The 20,934-nt window shown below is 46.3% G+C and overlaps 2 protein-coding genes across 2 annotated transcripts; both read left to right on the plus strand.

Annotated features, from left to right (window-relative positions):
* Positions 1-4,321: 4,321 nt before the first annotated feature.
* Positions 4,322-6,888, plus strand: fgf3 (fibroblast growth factor 3; the record flags this gene model as incomplete). The annotated part of the gene is made up of 3 exons (XM_084437308.1): positions 4,322-4,598; positions 5,752-5,855; positions 6,463-6,888. The coding sequence occupies 3 exons, from the start codon at positions 4,322-4,324 to the stop codon at positions 6,886-6,888; spliced, it is 807 nt and encodes a 268-aa protein (XP_084293434.1).
* Positions 6,889-14,221: 7,333 nt separating this feature from the next.
* fgf4 (fibroblast growth factor 4) lies at positions 14,222-16,719 on the plus strand (the record flags this gene model as incomplete). Its single annotated transcript, XM_084437171.1, has 3 exons — positions 14,222-14,516; positions 15,751-15,854; positions 16,543-16,719. The coding sequence occupies 3 exons, from the start codon at positions 14,222-14,224 to the stop codon at positions 16,717-16,719; spliced, it is 576 nt and encodes a 191-aa protein (XP_084293297.1).
* Positions 16,720-20,934: the final 4,215 nt, after the last annotated feature.

Genomic DNA, 20,934 nt, shown 5'->3' on the forward strand with positions numbered 1-20,934 from the left:
CTTCTGTATGGCAAGACAGACATGGATGCTCTGTTTATCTATCTGTTCTGGAACATGTCATTGTTTCTCTATCTGTTCTGGAACATGTCATTGTTTCTCTATCTGTTTTATTTATAGTATATAACACACTATTCAGCCAGTCAACTAACCAGTCAGTCAGTCAGTCAGTCAGTCAGTCAGTCAGTCAGTCAGTCAGTCAGTCAGTCAGTCAACCAGTCAGTCAGTTAGTCAGTCATGCAGTCAGTCAGCCAACCAGATAGTCAGGCAGTCAACCAGTAAGTCGGTCAGTCAGTCAACCAGTCAGCCAACCAGTCAGTCAGTCAGTCAGTCAGTCAGTCAGTCAGTCAGTTAGTCAGTCATGCAGTCAGTCAGCCAACCAGATAGTCAGGCAGTCAACCAGTAAGTCGGTCAGTCAGTCAACCAGTCAGCCAACCAGTCAGTCAGTCAGTCAGTCAGTCAGTCAGTCAGTCAGTCAGTCAGTCAGTCAGTCAGACAGTCAGTCAGTCAGTCAGTCAGTCAACCAGTCAGCCAACCAGTCAGTCAGTCAGTCAGTCAGTCAGTCAGTCAGTCAGTCAGTCAGTCAGTCAGTCATTCAGTCAGTTAGTCAGTCAGTCAGTCAGTCAGTCAGTCAGCGCATGGTTAAAGGGTTAACATTTCTGGACCAGGTGGGCCTGCTGGTCAAAAGAGGGGGCTCGTCTGAGAGTCCAAGAGTTGCCAATTTGTTTGCCGTGTGTTGGAACAGTACAGGAGTTCTGCAGGCTCTAACGGCCAGGTGAGATCAAAGCCGGGGGGACAAAGGAGGCTCAGCAGCGATTTGTCAGGGGAGGGCTGTGGCCCCGGACGGCCCTCTGATCAGCAGCTCTCTATAGAAACCTGCCATGAGAAAAAGTACAGCAGAAAGGGCTCAGGGGTCAGTATGATTGGTCTGGATTATTGGCCCCTCCCATGGCTAGGCCGAGGGGGCGTTGAAAAGGGCCATAACCTTTGTCATGGCGAGAAAAGGAGCCTATTGTGAGAACGTTTGTTGGAATTCGGGGTCAATTAAAAAAGAAGCCTCGAAATTTCCTGGGTTTAATTCATGGCGGGAGAAAAAGAGAGAGAGAGAAAGTGAAAACTTTCTGGGTTCTAGTCAGAAACGCTGCTTCTCTGGTTGGGGTTTGAAACCGTTTTGTCAAGATAATGGTGACACAGTGAGGAGTTTGGTGAAGTTGCAGCATGAAAATCATACTAGTCTTGAAATAATTGAATCACATGCATTATAATATAAAGAAACTAGGTAGGTAGGATGGACAGGTAGGTAACAAGGGAGGTAGCGAGGTAGGGAGGGAGGGTGGTAAGGTAGGTAGGAAGGGAGGGTGGTAAGGTAGGTAGGAAGGGAGGTGTGTAAGATGAACAGGTAGCTAAGAAGACCACCCTTGACACCAATGTACTACAGCATTCAGCTAACTGGGTCCACTTTCTTTCATATTGTGATAACTCAGGTTTACCAAACATATTGAATTTGACAGGATTGCGAAGCTGGCAACCTGAAAACCCTAAAGATGGATATGAACTGTAGTGTTCATATTTTTATATTTGCACACATTGACACAACTACAAGTAGAAATATGCAGTGAGACACATGTCAACTCTGTAACATTCAAGTGTTATCAAACAGAATAGTCAATAAACCACATGGCCTCCAATTAGAGAAGAGATCAATCTTTATTCATCATACACCAACAGCAAAACACTCCAATGGGGGACACATGGTTACACACACACACTCATGAATTTTGAGTCGCCGATAAAATGTTCTCTGCACTTAACCCATCCCTTCGTCCTTCCCCCAAGGGCAGCCGGGAGCAGACAAGGGCGCGTGCGTGAGCCGTGCCTGGGGACCAGTCCAAGTGCTCCTGTCTGTGTTTGCCAGGGACAGATAGCGTTAGCGATTTGTTCTTCTGCATGTTTTTCGTATGGGGTTCTTTATGGGAGAACTTCATGTGAACATGGGGAGAACATGCAAACTCCACACAGAAAGGCCCAGGCATCCCAAGTGGGAATCGAACCCAGGACCTACTTACTGTGCCACCGCAGACTTATTAAGAATGACTTGAGCAACAAGCATTCAGACTCTCAATCCCTCCTCCATGTGTGTGTGTGTGTGTGTGTGTGTTTGTGTGAGTATAGAGAAAGAGAGAGACAGAGTGATAAACACAGAGAGGGGAAGAGAGAGACAGAGAGAGAGAGACATAGAGAGGAAGGGTAGGAGGGGAGCATGTGTGTGTATGGCGCGCACCAGATCGGGGCTGCAGCAGTGATTATTACTGGGACGCTCTGTGGGCGGCTGGAGACGTAATTAAAATAGTTTGAGAGAGCAACAGCAGACCACATCTGAGGTCCCACCCCCTGCCAGAATCAAACCACATCAAGATCCTCTCTTCTGAACTGGTCACCAGAACATAGTATGATATACATGGCCTGGCTGATCGGCCGGGGATGTGTGTTGATTTGTTGTCTGACTGGCAGAGCTGTTCCTATACGGCCCCTCTCCTTCTGTTGCTCCTGGCCTAGAGAGCGACACGGTACCTCCGTGATGTATGGGAGGGGAAGACGAATTAACGGTTCTTTCCTCCCGGGGATTCTCAGGGCCAGCCTTGATAGCATGCGCTGGAGCAGCGCCAAAGGGCAGAGATTTGTAGATGATGGTGCTAATTACGAGAATGGTAACCATAATGCGACCAAGATGGAAGCAATTTAGGCAGTAGTGATTTGAGTGTTGCTCTTCCGCCCACCGGCTGCAAACATAGTCGGAGCCTTTATACCGGGGAAGAATCGTCTGGGAGTGTAGGCTAGGAGTGTAGGCTAGTCTACAACCTCCACCGAGGAAGGAAAGCGCGCGCGTGGGGGATACGGAAGAGTTCAGCACGGAATACGAGTGGGGGACAAGGGATAAAAAAATATAACGGTACTTCATAGTTCAAACTGAAGGAAATATAGGCTATACACTGAAATTCAAAATTGTTCATCTTTGGACAGCTGGAGAATAAACACATTGGAATATAAAAGCGAATGTTTTCTATGGCGAGGATATAAAGATTGCAGGAACCTGCAGCAGACTGGATTAAAGATCATCTGTTTGATTCCCACCGTTCTCTGCCCCGCCCCGCCCGCGCGCTCGTTAGCAGGTTTGGAGATGCTATTCATCACCCCCAGCTCTGGCGGGCTCTGTTGCACAAGGAGCACAGCAAGAGACAGCTTCGAGTTATGGCAAATTACAAATCACCCAAACTTGATGATTGACCTCAAGAGTAGGATAATAACGGGTGCCGCGTAATGTCTGTGGACATGCTAGGATAAATACATTAACCTAGACTATTCACGATATAGCCTAGGCCTAGACCACCCAAATTTCGTCCGATTTTATTTAATTATTTAGATGTATGCAACATTATTTAGATTTGATAATTTGTTTGAAAAAAACAAATGAAAAAATAATAGCCCCAGTGATTGGTTGCGCAGGCTAAGCAAATAGGCCTCCGTCCCTTGAGAAAGGCCTAAGTAGATCATATTCGTTCCATAATTAGCAAAGTAAATAATATGGAAAGAATTTAACTTTTAAAACGTGGAGTGGTCCTTTAGATTAGGTCATATGATTTTAGTGTTTAATTAGATACACCAAACAATAATTATCCTACATGGAACACAAACATTGTCCAATCTCTCCCTCACCTGTCACACTGGTCTGGTAGCTAATGCCCTTCTGAGGCATAATTTGGGATGTATAATTGGTCTTTGGGACGTTTCAAAAGGGGAGTTCAGAGGAAAACCCTGCCCTCAGATGCCTCGCTCTTTGTGATGCGGTGCTCCGCAGTATGTGTAGCGCTGTGTAATTTCATCCACGCCGCACTCTCTTGGTTCACACAAGGCAGATACCTTGTCGCCTCCCCCTCTCCTTTGTCAATTGGTCGGAGTTCAGCCTATTGTCGCCGCGAGCTTCTTTTATATCTGTGCACACTGCCGATCAGCGAAATCTCACGATAGCCTCCAGCCTCCAGCCAGATCCACAGGTCCACAGCCAGCAGTGAGGAGACCAGAGGACCCATGACACCCACCGCGACAGATCCACGCTGCTGTCACCGCGCAAGCCCCCACCGATGACCACGGCTCCACCGGACCACCGCAGATAGACGGAGGCAGCGGGACAGCTCGCCAATGTTTTGTGGACAGGAACACTGCGTTTTGCCACTACGGCGGAGGAGAGCGACAACTCATTAATGGGACCCCAAGTGCCACCTCTCTCTATTCTCGCACGAATCTTCTCACACCTGGCCATGTCACAATGGTTATAATACAGCTCCTTTTTTTGCTGAGTTTCTTGGACCAAAGCGAGCAGGATTCTCTGTCTCCGCGGTTCGCCCGGATCTCCCGAGCCCCGTGCGCCCGGGGCCAGCCGTGTGACCCGAGACAGCGGCGCGATGCTGGGGGACGCGGCGGAGTCTACGAGCACCTCGGGGGAGCGCCGAGACGCAGAAAACTTTACTGTGCTACTAAGTACCATTTGCAAATTCACCCAAACGGGAAAATAGACGGCTCTCTGGAAGAAAATAACCCCTACAGTAAGTAGTTTCCAATTTGTTCGTCTGTGTCATAATGTAATGTGCAGCCTATAGGACCTACTTATGGATAGCCTAAAATACACAAGAAACGTGTCTGCATGCGGGCAGACGAAATGTAGCCTATAGCCTACGTTCAACTTTCAAAGACTTTAGAACATGGTGATTTTAGAGGATAAAATACCGCCATTTCACTTGTTGCATGGTTATTTGTATTACTATTCTATTGGTTTAACAGCACACCATCGGTGTTTAAGGAGTTGCAGTGTGTGTAGCTTCACACCCGGGGTGCATTCTATGACCTTCAGATGTGTATTTGGCTGAGTGGGAAACGGGGGTTTAAAATAGCCTATAGGTCAAGCACGCTCTCTATAATAAACAATGTTATGGAGCAGCCTAGCCTATATCATAGGTGACGCGCTGGCACACCACAGCAACATTACCACGTCCAACTCTTCTCTCAACACTCTTCAACATCTAATCACATTTCAGAGAATTTGAACCAGATAGATGGTTTCATTTCGTCTGTGTGTATTAGTGCATCTGACACTCATCATCAGTGATTATTCAATCGCTTCACAGTCACTTCCCCGGCTATGGAGCGGCCGTTAGACAAACGCAAACACAGAGAAGAGCCTCATTTCCATATGAACGTCAGAATGAACAGGCTTGGCGACACAATAGCTGCTCCAAACGGATGTATTCATCTAATCAAGGCCGATTAGGACGTCCGAAACCTCTGGCTAGTCTCAGACTAATCACTCAGGGAAAATACTCATAGGCTATATAGCCTACAATTGCAGGCCTGTTTAAAATCCTGTCCGCTTTTAATTTATTCATCTGAATTGTTCACAGTCTAGCTTTAATTTCTAACGGGATTACAAAAAAGAACAAAACAGTTTCAGTTTAATTATCACTTTGCCTCTATTTGAATGAACTGTTAAATTTAAAGAAGTGAAAATTATACGGTCTATAAGCCTGTTACCAAAGTTTATTCTTCTACTATAGGCCTAATAGGCTATATCAGATCAAAATACATGAGAGACATGATCATAGCCTACTCTATTAGGCTCAATGTATTTTTATTTATTTATTTAATTTATAATAATGATCACTGTCTGTTCCCATTATAACCTGTAACATTATTTCTCCGCAGGTATCATGGAGATCACGGCGGTGGATGTGGGAGTGGTCGCCATAAAGGGGATATTCTCCGGTAGATATCTGGCCATGAACGATAAAGGACGCCTCTACGCCTCGGTGAGTGTTACGTCACATCTGTCCAGTAAAAGCTCGAGATATGTATGAGAGGGCTCCGGTAACACGCGCATGGCTATTTGATTCCATCAGGCCATTGTGGTGTTTATCTTGCATAACGAGCGCACCCAAATTTCTACCGATTCTTAGAAATTTCCCCATTCATCTGATCTGATAGTGGCCTTGTATGGCAGAAGCAACCGCTCCCCTCACTGCCGAACACAAACACACACACACACACACACACAGAAACGTGGTAGCGCTCTAGTTTGTCATTCATTCCATCACTATAGGCTGTGGTTTGAGTGTAGAGAAAGGGAGAGTGAGAGAGATGAAGAATTATGGATAAAGACTTATCACAAAGAGTGTCATATAAGTTGAAAACTGTCTATAACAATGTTACAAAAGAAGGAAAATATTGCATATTTGAAGCCAATTTGAGTAGCAAGACTAAAGACACATTCACACAGAGACATAAAGACTGCCTGTGATACACACATGTACACCACCATAGAGGAGGGACAGCCTGTAACTAGCCAGCGATAGGAATGTAGTGACCCGTCTATATCTGTGTGACTGACCTCTGCCCCGTCCCTCTGGCCTCTCCCAGGATGTGTTCAACCAGGAGTGTGAGTTTGTGGAGCGGATCCACGAGCTGGGCTACAACACCTATGCGTCTCGCCACCACTCCACTGTCCAACCAGCTGCTGGCGGGGGTGGGGCCAAGCGCCGGGCCAGTGCCAAGAGGCAGTGGTATGTATCCATCAACGGCAAGGGCCGGCCGCGCAGGGGCTTCAAGACCCGCAGCACAGACAAGGCCTCGCTGTTCTTGCCTCGCGTCCTGGGGAACAAGGACTATGAGATGGTGAGGAGGCTGAGAGACAGTCAGAGGGACAGCCAGAGAGACCCGGCCAGCCAGACTGGCGAGAGGCCCAAGAGCCAGGAAGGCCAGAAGAGGCCCCCTGGGGGCCACGGAGAGAGGCGGAGGAGGAGGCACCGCGGCAGGAAAGGCCGCACCAGGAGGCCTGACGACTGACCCCTGACCTTCCTAACCATCCCAGAGAGGGACATCATTTCATGGCAAATAGAACGGACACATCTGCCTCTCGAGGAGGGGGGGGCATCCATCTTGGACCGGTGTTGTAAGCCGTATGTACTGTATGTGTGTTTCTGCTGGACATGTCCTGACCACAACCCTCTATCGAGGCCGGAACAGACACACACAGAGACAGACAGACAGACAGCTGCAGAAGACTGAGCTCCAGAAATTGTAGCAGACTGGCTGTCAGACCACAGACCCATGGTTAGATCTTCTGACAGCCTCACAGAGACACTTTGATGTGACACTGGTGTTTGTTGTGTACATAGAAACGCTCTGATGGGACCATAGTCAACACAGCTGGACATATGTATACATAATTCTTCTCTTATCTCTACAGGTATGTCCAAGAAAATGATGAGTAGCTCTTGAGTTTCTGTTGACATACCAGTCATGTATATTAGCATGTACAGTAACCTTGATATCGTGTTTCATTTATCAACAGTTTAAACATGGTAAATTATTTAGATCTAGACATCCTACAAGTGCTTACAAATACATTCTCAAAAATAAAGATTAGGACCCTTTCTTCAGTTGTACCTGTAAGAGAACCCTCTGAATTTTTGTTATGCTTTTTTGTTTGGTTCTAGCTACAATCGTTGCTTGCTGAAAGAGATCTAGCTGGAAACAAAACTTTTTTTTTTCATGTTTTTTTCATACAGGGTTCCCATACAGGGACAACTGAAGAACTTCAAATGGTTCTAGTTAGCACCTGTTTTCTGAGTGTACCTTTACTGTACCAGACAGGCTGGAGAGAGTGTGGCCTACACTCTAAAAACAAAAGGGTACTATATAGAACCCTGTGTAACAAGTAAGAAGAACTCTCTGAAAAAGGTTCTATACAAACCCTTTCAGGTGTGTAAGGTTCTCTGTAGAACCATTTCAGGTCAGAAAAGAACCATTTAGTGTTCCAAATAGTACCTTATAGTGCTGAATGTTCTATTATAGCACGTTTTGTTTTTAGAGTGTATTAGACAGGTGGTACAACACAGCAAAGCACTTTGTCAATGATCGTAACTCATAGGAAGCCAGATCCAATATGGGAACACTTTTTTTTTTAATGTGATGTGATAGTTTACTATCTGAGGAGTATGTGTATATTTACTAATGATATGAATATTTATTTGTTGTTGTATTTTTTAAGTTATTGATATTGTTGATGAGATTGTTCCTACATGAACGATGATGATGTAGATGTTTAATAGTTTTCACTCACCAATTGTACACTCTACTGTAGCTAGAGTGGTCTGAGCTGGTCTGAGGAGTCAAGACATTACTGTTTGTTGCTGACTGATTCACATAGAACAACTCAACAGAGAACATATATATAAAACTTACTTACCTGATACTCTGTGTGTGAGTGTGTGTTTGGTAACCAGGCTACAGAGGGCTCATGTCCGCCGCAGGGTTAGGGGTGGTCTCCAGGGTTAGGGGTGGTCTCCAGGGTTAGGGGTGGTCTCCAGGGTTAGGGGTGCTCTCCAGGGTTAGGGGTGGTCTCCAGGGTTAGGGGTGCTCTCCAGGGTTAGGGGTGCTCTCCAGGGTTAGGGGTGGTCTCCAGGGTTAGGGGTGGTCTCCAGGGTTAGGGGTGCTCTCCAGGGTTAGGGGTGGTCTCCAGGGTTAGGGGTGGTCTCCAGGGTTAGGGGTGGTCTCCAGGGTTAGGGGTGCTCTCCAGGGTTAGGGGTGGTCTCCAGGGTTAGGGGTGCCCTACCAGCTGCCTTCACTAGGCCAGGCTCCTCTTCTCTCCTCTCTTTTTGAGACTCCCCTCTTCTCCTCTCATGATGACTTCCCTCTCTTATCTCCTTTCCAGGGTCTTTCAGACTTGCTAGGTTGTGTGTAGGATCTCTAGTGCAGACTGGGTCCAAACTGACACACATCACCTCAGCACACACACACACACACACACACACACACACACGGGTAACTTGTACCCGTCTCAACCATCTATCTGTAATTCTTAGAGTGCAGAGGTTGGAAATAAAGAATTAAATATTGATTACTCAGAATAGAATGTGTTGTGCTGTAGTGTTTCTCCAACAACCTCTCATTCTATGAGGTGCAGTAAATGAATGAGTTAACTGGCAGAGTAGAGAGAGAGAGAGAGAGAGAGAGAGAGAGAGAGAGAGAGAGAGAGAGAGAAGTGTGTGCCCAAGGGAGGTCTATTCTTCTGACTGCACCACTGCATGGTTCCTGGGTTAAACTGTGCAGCCCTTCCCTTCATGAAACGGCCCAACCCTGTCCATTTTCCCTCAAATCTTTTTCACTTATCTTGAAATTAAACTGTAATTGGGGTGGTTTGTAACCTTGCTCTGGTGGTGCGGTAGTGTGTCCTGAGACCTGGCGAGGCCCCATTCAGCTGCCCTCGAGCAATGAGAAGCCTCTGGTCTAATGGTCCATTACCCTGGAAAACACACAAACCTCCATCACACAACTTATTTTTGACTTTATAAGGAGTTCATGAGGGATTCAAATAGGAACCTTACGGACAGTGTAGGTTCTAATATGAACCGTGTGTTCAAAGGTTCGTTTAATTAAGAGTATTTTCAGGCTTGACTTGTCCAAATAAAGCGTTAGTTTTTTAACCCCAAGTCAGTATTCTGAATCTGCGAGTGACTTTTTGTGAGTTTGGGAGAGCCCACCTCGGCCTAGCTGTGTAGCGGCCGTCTATAGGAGGGTAGAAAGCGCTGATATTCTATACCTGAAGGGGCTGAAAGCTTCCTGAGAGCCACAATGGGCCGTCCCGGGGGAGACCTGGGAAGCGGTGTCGCCTGAGACCTATCTGCTTTTTCTAAAACACCGACCAAAGCCTAGGATCCAATAAACAAAACCTACCCTCCTGAAAAAAAGAAACTGTGTCATAGAAAGTGTAACACGTTGCTATAGTTAGTTATGAATGCCAAACTCTAATATTACTCAACAGGAATGCGGGACTTCAGATAAGTGGAAGTACTTGAATCATAGCCTTTGTGTCCCCGCTGCCTTATTTTCAACTAGGCCTATATCAGCTGAATCTCTTCCTATAGCGCGATCAGATCAGTCCGGACAGGACCTACCCCTCTCAGTCTTGCTGTCGACCTATAAAGTTTATCTGAGGACAATAAACCTTACATTCAGATGCAATATCCGCTGGTTGATGGACATTAATGATAATATCCCCCCAGGAGAGCATTTGACAAGGATTACATAATAAATCCATCATCACTGTGACCTCGTCATTGAACAGTGATGGGAGATGGCGAGGATCAATTTCACTTCATGACAATATTGGATTCTGCTGGGATTCTGCAGTGACACAATTATTATGACAACTAGTTCCACTCCTAGTTCTGTTGTTCAATCATATATTTCTGTTGTTCATTGAATAGCTATGAATGAAACGACCACATAGCCTATTAGACAGCACATGACATATGACAAAACATCCAGCCTTTCAATTAGAATCTAGATTCAAAGAGAAGATAAGATCTACAATCGTGTGATTTAAACTAAAGATCTGAAGATAATCTCATCACATTTAAATTTGAGGTTAGCCTGCGGCTCCCACATAGATCATGGACTCTCCTGCTCCCCGCTGCGCGCGCAAACCCGTAGAGCCTCGGGACTTATTAGTTCAGTAGCGTTCAGACGACCGACTTTTATCGGTTCAGACGAGTCAACAAAAGGCTCGCTAGTTAGTGTTTGCATCTTGAGGTCTCGGGCGGGCGTCTTCTGTTGACCCGCGCGACACAATGATGTGTGTGTCTGTCGCCACGTCAAGGGGAGAGCTGCTCATTAGCGCGCTGTGCCAACTCTCCCTCCCTCTCTCAGTGGACGCGCCAACGGCAAGTTAAAACCCGATAATGACATAGGCCTACAGCGATTGAGGGCATTGTGTTCCACTAACGACAGAGCGAGCTCAGCCCTATACTACAGGTAACAGGAGGCGTCCCGGGAGCCCGCGAGGCGCTGGCGTTAACTTGTAGACAGTGCACCCTAGGGGTCGGTAGGTATCGGTTGCCTGATAACACAAAACACACAGTGAAGTATACAATCTATCATTATACGGAAACGTTTTTCATTAATTAAAACTGCACAATGAGTAGGCTATGCCCCCCAAAAACATTAGAAAGTCATGCAGAGTTGTGTGGGAATGTGATCTAATTCAATTAATATCAGAAAAAAGTATGATGGTTGCTTGGCAGCTTTTGCTTCTGCTGCTGATGCCTTTCCCCATGCCTCCCGCGGGTATTGCCTGTCCCTCTCTAGGTGAATTAATTACTTGGAATAGTCAACCGCAGGTCTCTCTGACGGGCCCTCTTGAGGATCTCCTAGCCCTTGTGTCTGGTGTGGTCAGGAATGCCTCGCGCACAGGTCTTCTCTGTGCCATCTGCAGGCGCGTACACGACTGACCATATAGCCACACGCACACACGCACGCACGCACGCACGCACGCACACAAGCACACACTGACCGACCATTACGCTAGGCAGTCTGCTAAATGACTGTAATGCTTGGACACTCCAAATGTTTTCTTAGTTGAGCATCTCAAGCCATTACATTAGCTAGCCTACAAAGTGGCATTTTGTTGTGAATATTTAATGGAGCTTAGTCACAATTGGAGAAGAAATAAACTTAAACACTGCCCATACAAATATTCAATAAGATAGGCTATAGGCCTAATTTGATCCAAATATAAGACTAGCCTACATTTTGTGATTTACAGACAATTAACTTAATAATTGTATATAGGCTAATAATCCCAACACTGGAACATGCATTTTGGTCATTTACATGAAATCAAATCAAACATTAGGCTACATTTCGTTGAGGTGGAATTATTGCATTCGTGGCTATTTAGTTATGTCTAATTAGCCTACAAAAAAACAAAAGCTATAGCTTCAAGATTTAATCAAAATCGATCTATAAGCCTACACTCTATATCTTTTACATGATGGAATTTAATACAGTAGCCTATATTAGAAACGATAGAACATAGGCTAGTTATTAGATTCGATATATCAATCGAACAATCGATAAACAAAACAAATAATGAATGAATAGACCGAGCTTGAATCATGTGAATTATCCCACACCGCACCGCCGTTTGATGATCCAGCATGTCTGTACAGTACCATGGAGAGCGGCATCAGATCCAACGCATTAGAGAGAGAGAGAGAGAAAGAGAGTGAGGAAGAGAGACACAGAGAGAGAGGGAGAGAGAGAGAGAGAGAGAGAGAGAGAGACAGAGAGTGAGGAAGAGAGACAGAGAGAGAGAGAGAGAGAGAGGGAGAGAGAGAGTAATTCACAGGAGGGCAAAACATCAGACATCGGAGGTATACAAAACAAAGTGCAAATTTGCATGAGCACACAGCGTCTGAGCACGGTGCGTGCCATGGAAATTACACTCCTTGATCTAGCTCAGTGATTGCTAACACAAGAACAACATGTCACTCCAGCGACCTTTTTGATCAAGTTAAGGTCTGACACCGAGACGCAGAGAGATCAAATGAACCGCCTGAAACAGACGCGTCCTGTATGCCATCAGCAGGCAGCATTTAGTGACGCGGCGAACCTTGCTAGATGGGTCGCCGGGCTAAAGGTTGATTCTCCAGACCTGACAGCATTCAAACCTCCGCTGGGCGGCAGAGATGGGAATGTGGGTCTACATTGAAGATTAGCCAAACGTGAACGTGAGAAAACGTCTCCATGCGAATCATCAGCGAATCCGGGACCCACCGAGAAGTTCCAAAGCTTTTTGTCTCTTTTGGTACATATTAGGCGACCAGAGAGGGCAGTGACATACGGTGGTGTCTGGTATAAACGAATAAAGGTTTAAAAGCAGCTTCGTCTGTGATGTTAAGAGGCAATGCACATGAACATGCACATCATTGACATTTTTTAGACCAAGAGAGATTCGATTATATAGGCTAGTCCACTTTTCCTTTCTATACCCTATATTTATGTAGGCTATTTAAATGACTGTCTTATAATTTGAAATTATTGGTAGCCAACGTGGCATCTAACGAAATATGGGTAGGGTGCGGCTACCATTAGGTCTACTGCTAATCATTGCTCAAAAACAAATTGGAAAGCGACTGACTTACCTCCTGCATTGCCAACCACATCACTATGGTATGGTAATATAGCCCAGTTATATCACCATGCAGTGAGCAGTTTAATTGATTTCCTTATGGGTTATTTGCCTAGCAACGAAATTAATTATGAGATCTTTCACTGAGCATCTCGGTGTGAGAAATGGAGCAGGTGGACAGGCTGGTGACCACGGTGCAGCCAGAGGGTCACCACATCCACAGCAGACAGACTATCAAACATTATGAGACCAGAACAGCAAACTTCTTATGCTATTATCTCCCCCGCGCAGACTATCAGAGAGGTCATCTATCAGCCTTCTATTCTATTTAGTCTCACCATTGTTCTCTTTAAGAACCGGGGTCGGGTTTTTTTCGACAAGTCCTAGTCTAGCCTATTAGTTGTCGTTCTTTTTCAATTCGTTGAATTCAGCTTTTGTTTTTTCCTGTTATTGTTCACTCCTGTCTGACACTGCGGTCTGTTAACTTAGCTATTTCCGATTCTACATCCTCTCATACATACATTATTTTATTCCATGTAGACTATGATAACGAAGGGATCTTTACACAAAGCTACCTTATTGCAACGTCTTTATCTTATGTTTCCAAAACCCTGACTTTTCTGTAAGATAAGGACCATTATTCTTATTCAATAGCTCCCCACAGCGTAGCTGCGCTGCTTCAACGAGAGTAAACATCGTTAAATGTGTTTTCGTTATCTGGGAAGGCTGAGTTTTGACATTTGTTAAAATGTCCCCCTCCCTCCCCCATGGCACCGAATATACGTGCGCGCATTAGTGGTCTCCGTGAGTTTGGAGTGGCTGAGAATAGGCTGCTGCCCCGTGATGCAGGAGCTGGTCGTGATGTAATTTAACAGCAGATATAAATATCGTCGGCGAGGGAGCAGCGGCATGGCTGAGCCGCGCTTACCCAGACGGCCAACACTTCTCAACTTATCCTTGGACTCAAAACAAGTTGCCCGTGAATGTGTACATGCTACATGGGAATGGACAGTCCTATCAACCACGGATCATCGTCTCTCCAACTGTAAACCGCATCTTCGCTTTGGAATGAACGTTTGTAGCTGGACTTTTTTATTCGTTCGTTTTTTATTCTTCGGAGTTCCACGTAAAGGCCGGCACAGGGGAGATATTTTTAGTCCCTTAAGGCCCCTTAACAGACTGTGTGCTGCCGTGTCGCTCAGGATGGCCTCTCGGTCGGCTCTCTTGCCAGTGCTGGTCCTGGGGCTGATGGCCTGCCTGGTGCGCGCTGCGCCCTTCCCGGGGAGACGGAACGGCACGGTGGAACGGCACTGGGAGACCCTGTACTCGCGCTCTTTAGCTCGGATCCCTGGGGAGAAGGGAGAAACCAACCGGGACAGCGACTATCTTATGGGGATCAAACGGCTACGGCGTCTTTACTGCAACGTGGGCATTGGGTTTCATATTCAAGTTCTAGCCGACGGGAGGATCACAGGAGTGCACAACGAAAATCGATACAGTAAGTCTGCGAGGCTTATAAAAGCTTCTAAGAGGCTATATATAAAAAAAGAAATAATCAAAAATAATATTAAGTAAGTAAATATCTGCATTCTGCCTAAACAAATATATGTTCTTCCCATCAAGTTGCACAATTATATTATGTTATATGTAGGCTATGTAAGCATATAGACTGTTTATTTATGTAGGCTATTGAAATACGCATGAGGTACTTTTTTTGTCATAATGTAGGCTATAATGTAGGCTATAATATCAGGAGATTGGTATGAAGAGAGGTGTATCAGTGTTAATTGAAAGGCAGCCTATCAATGTGTGGGCTTGAAAGAGCATAATTGCGTCTCTTGAATGGACGGCCTCTCTCATCAAAACTAGACAGCCTATCATTCAGATGAGGCATTGCTGTGCTCTGTTTTCCCTGACATGTAGGCCTAGGCTAATATGTAAACAAGTAAATGGTAAACAAGTGTCCTCCATAGTGTCACCGCTCTAAGCTATAGGACTACACATCTGGAATCTAACATTAGGCATATAGGTGCTTTCCACTCTCCTTAGAGCCGTGTTTGAAACCAGACCCTTCAGCTCGGACCCGAGCCAAGGTCCAAGGTACGGAGATAGACCCATCCGTTCTGGCAGATTAACCCCCTGGCCCAACCGACCTAATTAACGTTTGCCCCAGACACTGCCATACTCCAGGACATTTGCAGACACGAAGAATAACAGTCGTTATTTATTTGTCTTATGGCAAGTGCAGCCTTTCATGTCCCGCGTGTGACAGGGGGTTAGGCCTCTGGTCTGGACCGGCGGCCTGTCTGACAACTTAAACGCTGTTTTGTGTTGCCTTGGCCTATTTTGAGACACGACATAAAATGCAAGGGAGATACATTACATAGATTATCTTTGAAAAGCTAATAGTCGTCATAAAAAAAACACATTTAAAAGCAGGGCTTCATTCCCGACTCAGATGCGCATGACTGCGGGTGACGTGAGGGTCTGTAGCTCCGGAACGCTTCACCTGCGTGGTTCCACCTGTCTGCTGTGAGACATGAGCGCGAGTCTGTATGTTGATCTCGCAGGATGTGATTGTCACCGTAGTGTACGAGGTGTAAAAGCAGTGCAGTGCTGCTCACTCCTGTCCCCATGCAGGAGGATGCTCATGCCTCCAAGCAGATGGTGACGCGCGGTGTATGAGAGCTCGGGCTGTGAACATAGTTGTTTGTTTGTGTTCCTTCCTCTAGGCCTGCTCGAGATCTCCCCGGTGGAGAGGGGAATCGTGACAATATTCGGCGTCCGGAGCAGTCTATTCGTGGCCATGAACCACAAAGGGAAGCTCTACGGATCTGTGAGTGTACGAGATGATTTACGGTTGATTTCCGCTGGTATAGATGTTCTTATCGGTGTAGCCATTCTCGATGACATATCACCTCTTGAGTTGTAACGACCCCTCCCTCTGCGGTACCGCAGCGGCCCTGACAACCCCTCTCGCGTCACATTGTTGGGCTGGGTCATGGCATGCCTCCAGAGCCAGGCCGTGTTTTCTTTGTAGACCGGATAAACCCAGGAACGGTAGCGCAGTAGATCATTCAGACTGCACATTCCATTCCTCGCATTGCCAGCCACCACATGCACCTACTGTCCTTCCCTGCGCAAAGATGAACTGGCCAGAGACCACCCACCCATCTGCACACACGCACACACACACACACACACACACACACACACACGCACACGCACACACGCACACACGCACACACACACACTCTCCCTCTCCCACTTTTTGTTTCTCTAGCTTTATGGATTTAAACTCCAAACCACGCAGACAGATGAGAGCCTAATGTCACGAGAATGAGGCCAACAAAATAATTGAAATCGACTTGAAATTAAATTAGGCCTATTTAAGAGTGAATGGTGAATCATTAGAAATGTATGTATATGTAAGCCCTTAAACGTGTGCAATATTAGCCTACTGTTCAGTGCTACTTCAACAAAACAATAAAAGGTTCTAAATGTTAATATTTCCTCTATTTCAGGGTCATTACAGCAACGAGTGCAAATTCAAAGAGAAACTCTTGGCGAATAACTACAACGCCTACGAGTCGGTGGCGTACCCCGGGATGTTCATCGGACTGAGCAAGACCGGTAAAACAAAAAGAGGAAACCGAGTATCACCGGCCATGACGGTGACGCATTTCTTGCCAAGAATCTGAGCGACTCCGAAATAGACTGAAGCTCAGCACGGTGGGGGCGCGAGGGGGACGCAAAAAACGATGCACTTTCAAACTGAGTTTTATGCAAGACGACTAAATAAGTGTATCTTGTTCTAATTTTATGTATCAAGTTTGTAAATATCAGTTTATTTATAATTTAACACTTTTGTACTTGGGGAAACCCCTCATTTCAGGGGGAAAATGAGAGATCAACGTTTTAATTTATGTTTTTCCTTTTTTTATTTTTGTTTATTTATGAGGGACGTTTGCTGCTATTTAGTGTCGGGATATGACGGCCTGCCTGAAAGGTGGGGTTCGATTGTAGACGACACATTCTACAGTCACGGTGCAAAGAACAGATTTATTTTGTTCCTACTTTTCTCTCCAGGCCAAAGTTGCCAGAAGTGAGACCACGGTATCCGATTATTGGTGTTAAGAGCAGTATAGTGATGATCCAATGCGGGCTCCTTTGTGCATCGTTGGAGCCTAATTGAAGCAGGATCCTCTTACGGCTGGTTAGAGCGAGTTGAGCTGAAGCCCCCCTGTCTGTTTATAGCTCTGCCAGGGAGCTGAACTCTGAACTTTCCTGCCGTCAGTCTCAGTCAGGTCCATGGAGAGGGATCTTCCTCTACAATTTATACAAGCAGAAACTCCAGGAGTTTAAAGGCCAAGTCTTGAGGAGCAGGACACATAGCCTTGACTCTAGAACACACACACACACACACACACACACACACACACACACACACACACACACACACACACACACACACACACACACACACACACACACACACACACACACACACTCACACACACTCTTACATGCAGGAGGGACAGGGTCTCCGAGGCTGATGTGTCACTATCACTTCAGGCTCACTGCCCAGACTAACATTAAAGCTATGGTGTCACAGACCTTTTGTCCTGATGCACTGTCACAGGAGGAAGACTCCTCTCTCTCCTCCTCTCCCCTCATCTTCTTTTCTCTCCTATCCTCTCATCTCTTCTCTCCTTTCTTCTCCTCTCCTCTCTACTGCCTGTCCTCTACCTCACACTGTCATCTATCCAGGAAATGACAGTCTTGGAGACAGCCTTTCCTATAGTAAAAAGTCTGTCTGTCTGTCTGTCTGTCCAACTGTCCCTTTTTCTGTCTGCCCATCTGCTGGTCTGTCTTTTTCTCCGTTTTCCTGTCTGCCTGTCTGTCTGTTCGTCTGTCGGCCTGTCTGTCTGTTGGTCTGTCTGCCTGTCTGTCTGTTGGTCTGTCTGCCTGTCTGTCTGTTGGTCTGTCGGCCTGTCTGTCTGTTGGTCTGTCTGCCTGTCTGTCTGTTCGTCTGTCGGCCTGTCTGTCCCTCTCCTCTACCGACTGCAGACCCAGCAGCTATGTGGTCCTGGTTGCGCCTTGTCACGTTTGAGCTATCTTTACCCTGTGATTTACTTTTAGAAATGATAATCATGAGAGAAATATTTACAGACAGCTGTCAGACTGCACTATATGCTGGGCCAGTAACCCTATATTTTTCTTTATATATTTTGTAAATATAACTTCTGGTGACTGGTGAGACCCAGAGAATCTCCTCCTGTTCCACTGTGAACCCCGAAGGAGCAGACCTCTGTGTGTGGAAATACCTCCGGAAACACTTACACACCTTTGGGGTGCACCTGATTTATCTCACCTTGTGTGATATCACCAATGAAATCACTCTGGGAACCCCCACCTGTTGCACTGAAATAAATTAAATCAATCACACTTAAAGTCACTGAAAGTATCTCAACAGCTGGCTAGCTGTCAGGTGTGCGGTCATGGTCTGAATGCTCTCTGTATAGGTTCTCGTCTCTGTTTCAACATTCCACAAACCACAGCAGTTCTCAACGTACAGGGTTCTCATACTGTAACTAACAGGACTCAAGGGCTCACAGTATTGAACTTGTTATCAGAATAACATCTTGTCCGGATCCTTAGTGTAAGCAGAATAATGACTGGTCACGCAGTGCTAAGCAGACCGCGGTGCTGTCTGGCAGACCCCTAACTCCACCCCTACCCCAGCTGTGCTGAGTGTTCACCAGCTGGGCTGATTTGCATAGCCGATGCCTCTGTTTACAGAAGCCTTAATAGCCACAGGCAGATCTGCCTGACCTTCCCACTGACTCAGTTCCACCCCTCCACTCCTCTGCCCCTCTATCCCTTCACTACTCCTCCACTCCACCTCTCAATCTCTCCAGCCCCTTAACCTCTGCACCTCTCCGACCCTCCACCACTCCCCCTTCCCAAAACCAGTTCATTTGTTTATATAGCAGCACTGATACGGTCTGCAGCAGCTGGTGGACTACAGGTTCAGTCAAACACTCCATCACTACAAACTGTATGACACGCCTGTGTGAAGTAAAGCCGTCTTATTTTGACATGTTAGTTGGTACAAAAAGAACAACTTTTAATGAAGTATGTTCTGTCTATCTGGTCTCATATGAATTGTCATATTTTGAAATGATGGATGAAATTACCAATGTTACAATTTTCCCAAAACGGTGAATACTGACAGTGACATTTACAAGAAGGTCAATTATCAACATTTGCTCAATGTTGCTGTGATGGTTGGATTAGTGGTTGGAGCTGGGGAAGCCAAGACTATTACTAGATCCCCAAGACAACAGATGCTCTTCTTCTCTGGCTTGGCTTGTCTCCACCTGCGGAGGGCTGTGAACACAGACCATCCTGGATTCTGACTCGTGTGGTCCTGACTTGTGTTTCTTATTTGTACTTTTACCAGATGTTCTGTAGTTTTATACAGGTCCTGTTGAATATCACTATGTGTATGTGCTGTGCACATGACAATAACCTAACTTAAATGGAAGTTAATAAAACTCTGACCCAAAGTTGACAAATGCCTTGTTTCTAAAGTCTCACTGGGAAAACAATTACTAAGATTTGAGAGATTTGAAAAGAGTTGTTTTTATTTTGGGTGTAACCTACTAGCATCATATCCATCCTGACACATCTCCTGACTGTCTGCCTCTCATGGCTGTAGACAAGTGTTTTGTGTGGCTGTTAAATGGTCCGAGGTGCAGCTTGTCTCTGGGAGGAAGAGGCTGGCCTTGGTGGAGCAGGACAGGTGGAGCTGCTCTGTCTGTGTATTTCTGTCTCTATACCCCTGGCTAAAAGGGGCCTGGCTGTTCTCTGAAAGAATGACAGCTTTCTGCTCCAGTAAAGCCAGCCACCATGTTTAAAGGCCATAAACCATCCCTAAGAATAGTGTCTCCCTCCATCTATCCGCCTCGCTCCTTTGTCATACAAAGAAATGTACACACACACACACACACACACACACACACACCTATGGGCAGTGTGGCATTCTATTTCAAACCTGCCTTTCATGTTGGGGACCGGACCAAGGTCTCTCAGGACCCCAGCCCACCAGGGAGCTGACAACTATGTTTGAGCTAACGGATGGAGCTAACAGAACAGGAAGCTAACACAAGAGGCTAACTGAGGAAGCTAACAGGGGAAGCTAACGGAGCAGGCTAATACCAGAGGAGGCTAACACTGGAGGCAAAAGGAGGTGGCTAATAATCTAGCCGATGGAAGGTTTAGGTTAACAGACCACCTATAGTTGTAGTTTACCAGGAAGATAGGGCAGATCAGATTTGAACCATGGTCAAACAGCAGTCACCACCTCTAGAAACCACACCCAGATCCGCTGTCCAGATACGCACTGGTGAGGGAGTGACTGATAGAGACATCATGTTTCAGTGGGATATTCCCACCCCTGGCTGCCCCACTGACTGACTGGCAGGATCACTGTGAACCCTCAGTTATCCCAGACCCCCAGCACACCCCCAGCAGGCCTCCTCCACAGCTCAATCCTCCCCAGCAGATCCCACCCACCCGGCACCGCCTATGCCCAGCATTCTGGCTCACCCTGCCTTAAAACCCCACTGGACTCTTTGTGTTTATCACCCACCGGCCAGGATGGAAGGAGAGGACAGGACTGGAGAGCAAAGAAGAGGATGGGATATAGAGGGGAGGGAGGAGAGAGGTGTGGGGCGTATGACAGGGTCCCCCTATGCTGTCAAAATAAGATTGTGGGAGGAGCATTTCTGAGTGAGGACAGAAGAGTAGAAGAGGAGGACAAGGGGACAAGAGTACAGGAGGAGAAATAGAACAGGAGAGGAGGACAGAAGGAGAAGAGGACAGGAGATGAGGAGAACACAGGGGAGAAG

Source organism: Borostomias antarcticus (assembly GCF_949987555.1).
Source record: "Borostomias antarcticus genome assembly, chromosome: 4".
NCBI classification, from domain to species: domain Eukaryota; kingdom Metazoa; phylum Chordata; class Actinopteri; order Stomiiformes; family Stomiidae; genus Borostomias; species Borostomias antarcticus.